Here is a 12188-nt window from a genome sequence, read left to right as displayed (position 1 = left end):
CCTGAAAAAAAAAATAAGACTAAAAAACCAACTAGAGAAATCTGGTGTGTCTGCGTTTGCAAGGTGAGCGAAATGGAGGTGATCAGACATAGGTGGAGGGAAGTGGATGGCTTACTGCTGGCCTCATACAATCAGGGAACAAGCCATCCTGAATTCCACCCTCGTAGAGTTTCAGTCTTTGAGGATTTGCACTGCTCTGGGATTATAATGATAAAAACATTGTTTGACTAATGAGGAGCTGTGGATATTGGTCCCTCAAGGGTTGGGATACTTCCAATAGTCTGTCTGTAACACCCACACTTAAAAGTCCTTTTCAGCTCATGCCTGTAATCCCAGCACTTTGGGAGGCTGAGGTGGGAGGATTGCTTGAGGCCAGGAGTTCCAGATCAGCCTAGGCAACATAGCAAGACCACTGTCTCTACAAAATAAAATAAAATAAAATAAAATAAGTAAATTTAAAAAAAATTCCTTTCCCATTAAAGAAGCAGCACACTTGAGAATCCTCCTACATGTGATTCCTCCTGCCCAGAAGCCTGGTGTCCCTGTTAGTCCCTTTGCCCTTCCTGAGGACAGATCTTCAGTCTTCATCATTCAACATCTAGGGGAGATGACAAACATCCTTCTTCAGTGATGCCATCCAGGTAACCGAATGTCCCTTAATGTTTGCAAACAAGAACAGGTATTTCGCTATAAGTTTATCCAGGGTGATGTGAGGCAAGTACCTGGATGAGATTCATTTAAACCAAGTCCCCCTGGGTCTGCTGCCTACCTGTCTTCCATCATCTTTACTTGTTCCCTCGTAGCTTTTCTCCAATCCTCAAGCAACCCCCGCCCTGCAGGTCTCCTCCCCTCTCTTTGCAACTACCAAGACCATTTTCCTTCTTAGCAGGAATACGCTCCTTCCCGAACATGCTGACTGTTACAAAATGCTTTGACGTGTACTTAATTCTCGTAGCAGTGACAGCAGGGAGGCTTGGTTAGCCACACCTTATCTTCCAATTCCTGGTTTTCAAACACACCTGTGTATTGTCTCTACTGCCAGGCTGTGGAAACAACCTCCTTTTCCTGAGCAGTCATCTGCTTCTAAATTAGGAGGCTGTTCTAAAATCCTCTGACATTTCATTGTAATTGCATAATGTAGGTAGGCAGAAACGTTGGTAACCATCACCTTACCACCCCTCTCCTGCCACCTGACACGTTTTTGTATTGTCTCTGTTTCTTGGCTCTAAGGTCTCTGGGGATCCACATAGAATTGTCAAGCTGACGCCCTAGTCTCTCTGTTAACTCTTTATAAAATTACCCAAATGTGGTAAATAATCAGAACAATGTAAACAGTGTAATTATTTTTTAAAATGGCCACCCTTCACTCTTTGCAGAATTAACAAATGTTGACACTTTCTTAATTCAACTTAATGTCTTTTTAAAAAAGTGACAAAATAACATACATACATAAGGAACACCTTTTATATTGTCTTTGATTAGTCTTCTTCCCTTCCCAACCTGGTGACTACCTCTGGTGATGCTCCACCTATGGTCTAGAGAATATATACTTGTGGTTTGTCAGCCTGTCTTTTCATCAGAAACATGGAACCCAGAAATGAAACGACTGTTTCAGAATTCCTTCTGCTGGAGCTGACACAGGATGCAGAACTGCAGCCCGTCCTCTTCAGCCTGTTCCTGTCCATGTACCTGGTCACCGTCCTCGGAAACCTGCTCATCATCTTGGCTGTCATCTCGGACTCCCACCTCCACACCCCCATGTACCTCTTCCTCTCCAATCTCTCCCTCACTGACATCTGTTTAAGCACAGCCACCATCCCAAAGATCCTGGCAAACATCCGAACACGGAGTCAGAGCATCACGTATGCAGCCTGCCTCACCCAGATGTGCTTTGTTCTGGGTTCTGCTACGTTGGAAAATTTTCTCCTGGCAGTAATGGCTTATGACCGCTATGTGGCCATCTGTCATCCTCTGAGATACGCGGTCATCATGAACCTTAGTCTCTGTGGCTTCTTGATCCTTTTGTCCCTGTCTATTAGCATCATGGACACCCTGCTCCACGATCTGATGGTCTTGCGGCTGTCCTTCTGCACACACCTGGAGATACCCCTCTTCTTCTGCGAGGTTGTGCAAGTCATCAAGCTTGCCTGTTCTGATACCCTCATCAATAACCTCTTGATATATTTTGCAGCTGGCGTGTTGGGAGGTGTTCCTCTGTCTGGGATCATTTTCTCTTATACTCAGATTGCCTCCTCTGTTTTGAGAATGGCATCAGCAAGTGGAAAGTATAAAGCTTTTTCCACCTGTGGCTCTCACCTCTCGGTTGTGTCCTTGTTCTACGGGACAGGTTTGGGGGTGTACATCAGTTCTGCGTTTATGCACTCTCCCAGGACGATGGCAGTGGCTTCAATGATGTACACTGTGGTCACTCCCATGATGAACCCCTTCATCTACAGCCTAAGGAACAGGGACATGACAGAAGCTATAAGGAAACTCTTGGGTAGGAGACCTTCTTTTCTGTGATTGTGTCATCTGTTTGGGTCTAGGGTTTCCACAACGAGTCAGAGCAAAATGCATACTGGTGGCTGACTCTTCTCATCACCAAGTTATTCTAAAAGGACTAGTTCTCATAACGGGTAAGAACATTTTAACTTGGCCTGAAACCTGATTTCCTTTTTGTACAGCTCTGGGATGTTTCGAACAGGAGTTCTGTTCCCTATCCTGAGTTTGTTTGGTCATTGTCCATAGAAAACAAACCTGATCATGAGTTCTTGTGATAGTGATTTTGTGGGGAATGGACTCCTTAGAAGGGACATAGGAGATGTTGGATGGGGCAGAGAAAGGATCAAACTGAGGCTGTGGTTAGCAGAGACCAGATTCTGCCTGATCTCATGAAGAGGGCCATGCGGATTGCACCCCAGGGTTAAGGCCACTATGAGATATGGGTGCTGATCTTTCATTGCCCCATTCAGTAATTACTGTGACTGGTCTCTGTGCAGGGCAACATGAACACCAGCAATACAGAACTTCATTGTCAATAAAGCTGCTATAATTAGCTTATAATGGTGGTTTGAGATATTTGGACTTGAACAGTGGGGAAGCTCCTGTTTCTAAGAAAGAACCCCTGATTCAATCAAGCATATGGAGTAAGAGCACTGTCTTTCATTACAAGGATGTCAGAGTAGGGAATGTACAGGAACAATAGTGTAGGAGTTTATCCAGTCCTTCCTGATGCAGTTTCACGCTAGGACTGGTTTTCCCATGGACCCACACAGCTGTGAAAGATGCATCGTGATGCCCAGAGACTGTCCTTCTGGGGGCCTGCTAGGAATAGAAACTCTATGTAGAACAGATTTTTCTTTCCTTCTTTCTTTCTTTCTTTTCTTTTCTTTTTTTTTTTTTTTTTGAGACAAAGTGTCACTCTGTCACCTTGGGTAGAGTGCAGTGGTGTCATCATAGCTCACTGCAACCTCTAGCTCCTGGGCTGAAGTGATCCTCTTGCCTCAGCCTCCACAGTAGCTAGGGCTACAGTACACACCCAGCTAATTTTCCTATATTTTGTAGAGAGGCGTCTCGCTCTGGCTCAGGCTGGTCTCGAACTCCTGGCCTCAAGCAATCCTCCTACCTCTGCCTCCCAAAGTGCTGGTATTACAGATATAAACCATTGTTCCTGGCAGGTACATTCATAATGTTATAATCTCATTGGTCTCCCTTATTTTTACCACTTACTTCAGCAATTAGATTTGTTTTATTGTTGTACCAGCTACTGTTTCTGTTCCGAGCAATAGGATAAAATAAATAATTACTAGGTAGTCTAGGTAAAAGTTGGTAGTATTCTTCTGGGATATTATTGGCTTTGAAACCTTCTCATTGATTTATTTGTTAAGAATGTGTCTGAGTTTGCACTTTTCCCCTAAGCCGTCTTCCCTTGTTGTGTTTCTTACTGATCTTTAGTGGAGTCCACACAGAGAAACATAATCAAATAAAATTCATCATGTGTTTGATGCCTTAGAGGATTGGCTGATGTCTTAGGATCCTCCTGTAAACTTTTTGTGTCTTTATAAGAAGAGTTATTTTCTGGAGAACTACTTTGCTTTGAGAAGGAGATGTTTGGTGTAGGACAAGACAAAAATCAAGGGAATTAGGTTAGCAAGATTTTGGGCAACATTTTCCCCATTAGCTCAAAAAAGTGGCACCATCGACAAGAATTATCTGCATGGGTATGGGTTAAACAGTAGAGTCTCAAAGAGATATCGATGTGATGGCTGGAGATGGCTGTTGTGGTCTTCAATGGAGATTGATCCGGCTGTGTTATTTTCAGCACCGGGCCTGGGAAACAGCTCCCTGCAGGTCACTCAGTGTCTTCTTGCACTGTTTCTTGTTTGGTGTCCATTGAACAGCTTCAGAGATGAATCACCTGAGCCCTTTGTACTGCAAGTTCTCTTAGATCACTCAGGAACTACACACACTAAACCTCTGAGAGACACGTGAGGGATGAGAATTTTTAATAAGCTCGTTGTAAGACATCGATGACCTCTGAAGTATGAGACTTGTGACTTTAATATTAGAACACATGAAAATGTGTGTAGGTAGAATTAGGAATACAGAAAGCATTTCCTTAATTTTACTTGTTAATTATCACAAACAAACTACTGCATAGAATCACTCTGTAGTTCTGAGAGAAGCCACTGCACTCTAATATAAAGGTTGGGTGTGGTGGCTCACACCTGTAATCCTAGCACTCTGGGAGGCTGAGGTGGAAGGATTGCTGGAGCTTGGGAGTTTGAGACCAGCGTGAGCAAAAGCAGAGTCCCTGTCTGTACAAAAAATAGAAAAATTAGCCAGGCATGGTGGTGCATGTCTGTAGTCGCAGCTACTGGAGAGTCTGAGGCAGGAGGATCCCTTAAGCCCAGGAGTTTGAGGTTGCTGTGAGCTATGATGATACCACTACACTCTAGCCAGGGCAACAGAATGAGACCGTGGCTCAAAAGGAAGAAGAAGAAGAAGAAGAAGAAGAAGAAGAAGAAGAAGAAGAAGAAGCAGCAGCAGCAGCAGCAGCAGCAGCAGCAGCAGCAGCAGCAGCAGCAGCAGCATCAGCATCAGCATCAGCATCAGCATCAGCAGAAGCAGCAGCAGCAGAAAGAAGCAGAAAGAAGAAGAAGGAGAAGGAGAAGAAGGAGAAGAAAGAGAAGAAGAAGAAAGAAGAGGAAAAGAAGAAAGAAGAAGACTAGCACAATAATGATAATTATACCTATCTGGGGTTTAAAAAAAAAATAAAGCAATGCTGTCATCACAGAACCCACCTGAAGGGTCTCCCACTGTTATCTCCCTGTTCCCTCCCAGTGGAAAAGACGATCTTGAGATCCATTTTATAATTCTCTTTGATCTTCTTTAGGTTGATTTCTATGCAATTGCCGGTATTTGAGAATATTTGCTGTATAAAACTGGCAATAGGATTAAACCTCATTGTCTTAGCACCTTATTATTGTTTGTATTCTTACCCAATTTAAAAATTTGCCTCTTACCAAACTGGTGAAATGTTGAATCTTAATGTATGAGTTTTTTGTTCTGATTCTTTTTTTCATAATTGTAATTTTGACCTTCAATCATATTGTTGGGTGTAGCAGTAACTAACTTATTTCCAATACTTTGTATTTTTACTTATGTGCAATAATTCTCCAATCAGGTAGCTTTATGATATTGGTGGAAATTTTATTGGTTTATAACTATTTTTCTACTATCAATAAAGCTGTTTGAATATTCTTATATATACCCTCTTCTGAAAATGTGAGAGTTTTTATGGATGAGATGGGATTATTGGGTATATAGGAATACATATGCTTCCTGGAGTAGTTCCAAAGGGTTTTCTTAAGTGGATGAAACAATTATATGAAAAGTTCCTGTCGACACAATATCTTCACCAACACATTTTCATATATACTGAGAATCTATCAGGTATAAAAATTATTTCATTGATTGACATATTTCTTGTTATTGTAAGTTCTTTTCACTGATTTTGGGAACGTTTATTTTCCTCTTTGTTAGATATCTGTTGTGGTATTTCTACTGAGCTGTTTATGTTTCTCTTATTAATTCATGAGTTCTGTATGTAATCAAAGTATTAGTTTTATATGCATTGAAAATTTCCTTATGTGTGTGAATTTTTTGGATATCCTTTTTTAAAATGGGCACTCTTGGAGGTCTGACTCGGGGGGGGGGATAGGCGGTACAAGGGCAACGTGTGTAACCTGAACTTTTGTACCCCCATAATAAGCTGAAATTAATATATATATATACATATATTGTTCTTTATGTTATTAGAGACAAGGTCTTGCTCTGTTGCCCAGACTAGAGTGCAGTGATGTGATTATAGCTCACTGTAACCTCAGATTCATGGGTTCAAGGAATCCTCGTGCCTCAGCCTCCTGGGTAGCTGGTACTACAGGTGTGTGCCACCACGCCCAGCTAATTTTTTAATTTTTTGTAGAGACGGGGTCTCACTGTGTTGCTCAGGCTGGTCTCAAACTCCTGGGCTTAAGCAATCCTCCAGCCTTGGCCTCCCAGAGTCTGAGATGTTCTTTTTTAAATGCTTAGTTTTCTGTTCAGAGGCTCTGAGAATTCTAAATATACTCATGTTTAGCTCTTTTAAAATTTTATTTAAAAAGTTTTCATATGTGCACTTCCATGTTTATTACAGCATTATTCACAGTAGCCAAGATACGGAATCAACCTAAATGTTCATCAACAAATGTGTGGATAAGGAAAATATGGTCAACTATTAAAAAGAAAGAAATTCTGTCATTTGCCATAATATGGGTAAATATGGAGGGCATTATACTAAGTGAAATAATCCAGGCACAGAAAGACAAATATGACGTGATCTCACGTATATGTGAAATCTAAAAAAAGTTAAATTCATAGAAGTGGAGAGTAGAATGGTGATTACCAGTGGCTGGGAGGACACGGAAGGTATAGTTAAAGGAGAGATGTTAGCAAAATGGTACAAAGTTTTAGCTAGACAAAAGTAATAAATTTTTGAAATCTATTGCAGAGCATAACTATAGTTAATAATTATGTAATTTCTGTTTGAAAATTGGTAACAGAGTACATTTTGAATGGTCTCACCACAAAAAAGTATGCGAGGTGATGGATATGTGAATTAGCTTGATTTAATCATCCTATAATGTACACATATATCAAAACATCATGTTGTACTTCCATACATATATACAATTATTATTTATTAAAAATAAAATAAAAAATTTGAAGGGTATAGAGTCTTTAATTTGGTTCTCCAATTGACTGTTATTGGCATATATGAATGTGTCTGAGTTGTGTGTATTAAGTTTGTAACCTGAGACTTTACTGTATTCGTTAATCAATTCCAGGAGTCTCTTGGTTGAATCCTTGGGGTTTTCCAGATATAACATCATATCATCAGCAAAGAGTGAGAGTTTGATCTCTTCTTTTCCTATTTGGACTCCCTTGATTCTGCTCTCTTGCCTGATAGCTCTCGCAAGGACTTCCAATACTATGTTGAAAAGTAATGGGGACAGTGGGCAGCCTTGTCTGGTTCCAGTTCTCAGTGGGAATGCTTTCAATTTTTCCCCATTCAGTATGATGTTGGCTGTGGGTTTGTCATATATGGCTTGTAGCATTTTTAGGTAGGTTCCATCTATGCCTATTTTGTTAAGCATTCTTATCATAAAAGGATGTTGAATTTTGTCAAATGCTTTTTCTGCATCTATTGAGAGGATCATGTGGTTTTTATTTTTGCTTCTATTTATGTGGTGAATTACATTTATAGATTTATGTATGTTGAACCATGGCTGCATCTCTGGGATGAAGCCCACTTTTTCGTGATGGATTATTTTTTTGATAAGCACTTGGATTCGATTTGCTAGGATTTTATTGAGAATTTTTGCATCTATATTCATAAGAGAAATTGGTCTGTAGTTCTCTTTTTTTGCTGCATCCTTTCCTGGTTTTGGTATCAGTGTTATGTTGGCTTCATAAAACGTGTTGGGGAGGATTGTATCCTTCTCAATGTTGTGGAATAACTTTTGTAGGATAGGCACCAGTTCTTATTTGTAGGTGTGGTAAAATTCGGGTGTGAAACCATCTGGTCCGGGGCTTTTCTTTTGGGGAAGGTTTTTTATTGCTGTTTCGATTTCAGTTCTTGATATTGGTCTGTTCAGGAATTCTATTTCTTCTTGGTTGAACCTAGAGAGTCCATGTGTTTCTAAAAATTTGTCCATTTCCTCCACATTTTCCATTGTGTGCATAAAGTTTTTTGTACAATTCATAGATGATGTCTTGTATCTCTGTGGCATCAGTTGTAATCTCCTTTCATGTTCCTGATGGAGCTTATTAGAGATTTTTCTTTTCTGCTCTTAGTCTTGCCAAAGGCCTGTCAATTTTGTTTATCTTTTCAAAGAACCAACTTTTGGTTTCATTAATCTCCCGTTTAGTTTTCCTATTGTCAATTTCATTTAATTCCAATTTGATCTTATTAATTTCACTCCTTCTGCTGGGTTTGGGGTCGGTCTGTTCTTTCTCCAGCTCTTTGAGTCTATTCATTAGGCTGCCTATTTGTAATTTTTCTGTCTTTTTGGATATAGGCATTTAGGGAAATAAACTTTCTTTTCAGGACTGCTTTAGCTGTGTCCCACAGATTCTGATAACTTGTGTCTCCTTTGTCATTTAGTTCAAAGAATCTTTTGATTTCCATCTTGATATCCTCATTCATAAAATGATAGTTCAGAAGAAGGTTGTTTAGCTTCCATGACTTTGAGTAGAAATGAGAATTTCTTTTTTTTTTATTTCAGCACATTATGGGGGTACAAAAGTTTAGGTTATATATATTGCCCATGCCCCCTCACCCCCCTGAGTCAGAGCTCCAAGCATGCCCATTCCCCAGACAGTGTGAAGCGCAATCATTATGTAGGTATACACCCATCCTCTCCCCTCCGACATCTGTCGTAGACCCAATTGGTGTTATTCCCAAATGTGCACTTAGGTGATGATCAGGGAAACCAATCTGCTGGTGAGTACATGAGAGTTGATTTCTACTTTTATTCCACTGTGATCTGAGAAGATGCATGGTATAATTTCTATTTTTTTATAATTTTTTATGACATGCTTTTTGTCCTAGGATATGGTCAATCCTAGAGAATGTCCCATGAGCTGATGAGAAGAATGTATATTCAGTGGATTTTGGATAGAATGTCCTGTAAATGTCAATCAGACCCATTTGTTCTAGTGTTCTGTTTAAGTCCATTATTTCTTTGTTTATTATCTGTTTGGAGGATCTGTCCTGTGCTGTGAGCGGGCTGTTGAAGTCTCCAGCTGCTATGGTATTGCTGTTTATCATTTGGTTTAGATCAAGTAGGGTTTGCTTTATGAATCTAGGTGCACCTAAATTGTGTGCATACATATTAAGTATAGTTATGTCTTCTTGTTGAACTGTACCCTTCACCATTATATAGTGACCATCTTTGTCTTTCTTTACTTTTGGTGATTTATTTTTTTTTTTTTTTCTCAGAAAGAAATATTTAATAGGGACTCATAAAAAGAAGCGATGTCTTGGGTGGCTATGAGATAGTGGATCCCCACACCCATCTCCAGAAAATGTCTTTTATATTGCAGGCTTTTAGGGTAAATACATATGCAGCTAGTCACATCTCAGGCTTTCTTGCTGAAACTTGTGACTGCTGGGGAGGTTAATTAAGCAGCTTTATGAAGGGCTGTGTGTGCTACAGGCATTGTTTAAAGGCCTTGCTGCAGAACATTTTGATACTCGGAAGTCAAACAGCAGTCATCACAGTAGTTTCCCTTCAAGATTGTGTCACTCTTGCCATGCAGCAGTTTGTTTTACCTACAGTAGTAATAAGTTTACATCAATACATTATAATATGGAACTCCAAGGAGATAGTTCCTTAATAATTCTGTCTCTAAAACAATTATAAAATTCTAATTGACGGAACTTTGTATATATGCAATATAGACTTGATTATTCTACAATGAACATACATTATAAACATGATTTTAAGATGTTATAAAAAGTAAATTATCCAATTTTTTATTTTTGTTTTTCAAAAGTTCTTCAATTTTATACTAGCTTTGGTAAATGAGTAATGGCACTTCCACAAAGTTCTTAAGATTTCAGTGTCCAAGCACGTCAGTCTATATTGCATATATACTTTTGGTGATTTAAAAACTAAGTTATCTGAAATCAAAACCACCATGCCCACCTTCTTTTGGCTTTCGTTTGCATGAAATATCAATTTCTACCCCTTTATTTTCAGTCTAAATGCATCTTTTCAGGTTAGATGAGTTTCCTGGGGACAGCAGATACTTGGCTTGTATTTTTTTATCCATTGGGCCAGCCTATGTCTCTTGAGTGGGGAGTTCAAGCCATTCACATTTATTGAGAGAACTGATAGGTGGGGCAGATTTCTGTTCATCCTGTTGGGTAGAACGTCATTGCTATGTTTTCCCTCTTGAGCCATTGTGGTATCTGGCCTTTGATCTTTAGCTTTTTAGTAGTTTTACATTAGTGAGTGTTTCTTTTGCTGGTCTGTGTGCAACTCTGTTTTGAGTACTTCTTGGAGGGCTGGTCTTGTCTTGGTGAATTCCCTCAGTCTTTGTTTATCTGAGAATGTTTTAATTTCTCCTTCATATACAAAACTTAGCTTTTCTGGGTACAAGATTCTAGGCTGGGCATTATTCTGTTTCAGAAGAATGAGAATGGGGCCCCAGTCTCTTCTTGCTTGTAAGGTTTCAGTTGAGAAATCTGGCATTATTTGAGTGGGCTTTCCTTTGTATGTTACTTGTTTCTTTCACCTTACAGCTCAAAGAAGGGCCTCTTCAATGGATATTTTGGTCAGTCTGATGACTGCATGACGTGGTGTCTTCCTATTTGCAATGAATCTCCCAGGGGTCCTTTGGGCTTCTTGTACATGTATATCTAGATTTTTGGCAAGGCCTGGGAAATTTTCCTCAATCATATCTCCAGATAGCTTATCCAACCCTTGCATATTATCTTATTCACCCTCAGGAATGCCCATAACTCTCACATTAGGTTTCTTCACATAATCCCACATTTCTTGAGGTCCCCAAAAGGAAAGGTCCCATTCCCTGAAGATGTCTCCGGGTGGTGGCTAAATTGTCTTTCTCCTCAGCTGCTGGTAGGCAAAGGGGAGCGGAGAATGAAGCAATATGGTGCCTGCCAATGGTTCAGGACTGTGGACCGGGAGGTGCCCCAAGGGAGCTGGGAGCCTGGTGCCCTGTCTGCAAGAGGCTCATGGCTCACTAGTGGGGGCCGTCTCTGGGCTGGTGTGGGCAGGTCTCTCCATTCAGGAGCCCACCCACAGTCCAAAACGCAAGGTAGGGCAATTGTAGTTGCTCCACCTACCCTTGTTGCTGGTTTCCAAGCCTCTAGGGGGTCTTTCTCCTTCCAGTTCTCCTCTACAATGTCTTCCTGTGGAGTCTCCTGTAATTTCAGGCACCCTTCCTTCTGACCCTCATCTGATCTATGTTAGTCTGCCTGTTTTTTTTTTTTTTTTCCTTCGCTTTCTTCTAAAATCTGTCTTTCCTACAGAGACACTCTGGCTGGCGGTTTTTCTTGTCTGCCATCTTGCCCACTCCAACTTTTTATATTTTATATCTCTATGTCTTTTTCTATTTTATTTCCTATCTGTTAGAAGTGAATAGGGTTAAAATAATGAAAGATGACATTACAATGCCCTCTTCTCTCTTACTGGTTTTAAAATAGCAAGATGACCGTAGGTTAAGAAAGTTCATACAGAAGTATTTAACAAGAGAGAACAATAAATTGATAAACACATGAAAATATTGAATTCTTTGAAAATAAATTTTTTTTATTTCAACATATTATGGGGGAACAAATGTTTAGGTTACGTATATTGCCCTTGCCCCCTCCCCCCAGAGTCAGAGCTTCAAGTGTGTACATCCCCCAGATGGTGCGCATTGCACTCTTATGTACGTATACACCCATCCCCTCCTCCCCTATCCCATCTGCCCGATGCCTGATAAATGTGATTCCTATATGTGTACTTAGGTGTTGATCAGTGAAACCAATTTGATGGTGAGTACATTTGGTGCTTATTTTTCCATTCTTGGGATACTTCACTTAGTAGAATTAAATGTCTTTTTTCCCCAATAAG

General features: G+C 40.1%; 1 protein-coding gene across 1 annotated transcript; it reads left to right on the top strand.

Annotated features, from left to right (window-relative positions):
* The first annotated feature begins 1584 nt into the window (after positions 1–1584).
* On the top strand, positions 1585–2523 carry LOC138397469 (olfactory receptor 7G2-like). Its single transcript, XM_069491532.1, has one exon. The coding sequence runs from the start codon at positions 1585–1587 to the stop codon at positions 2521–2523; it is 939 nt and encodes a 312-aa protein (XP_069347633.1).
* The last annotated feature ends 9665 nt before the right edge of the window (positions 2524–12188 follow it).

The sequence above is a fragment of the Eulemur rufifrons genome, chromosome 2 (assembly GCF_041146395.1).
Source record: "Eulemur rufifrons isolate Redbay chromosome 2, OSU_ERuf_1, whole genome shotgun sequence".
In the NCBI taxonomy this organism is placed as follows: Eukaryota; Metazoa; Chordata; class Mammalia; order Primates; family Lemuridae; genus Eulemur; species Eulemur rufifrons.
The sequence above is the reverse complement of the archived record's forward strand: the minus strand, read 5'-3'. Positions and strand labels throughout refer to the sequence as shown.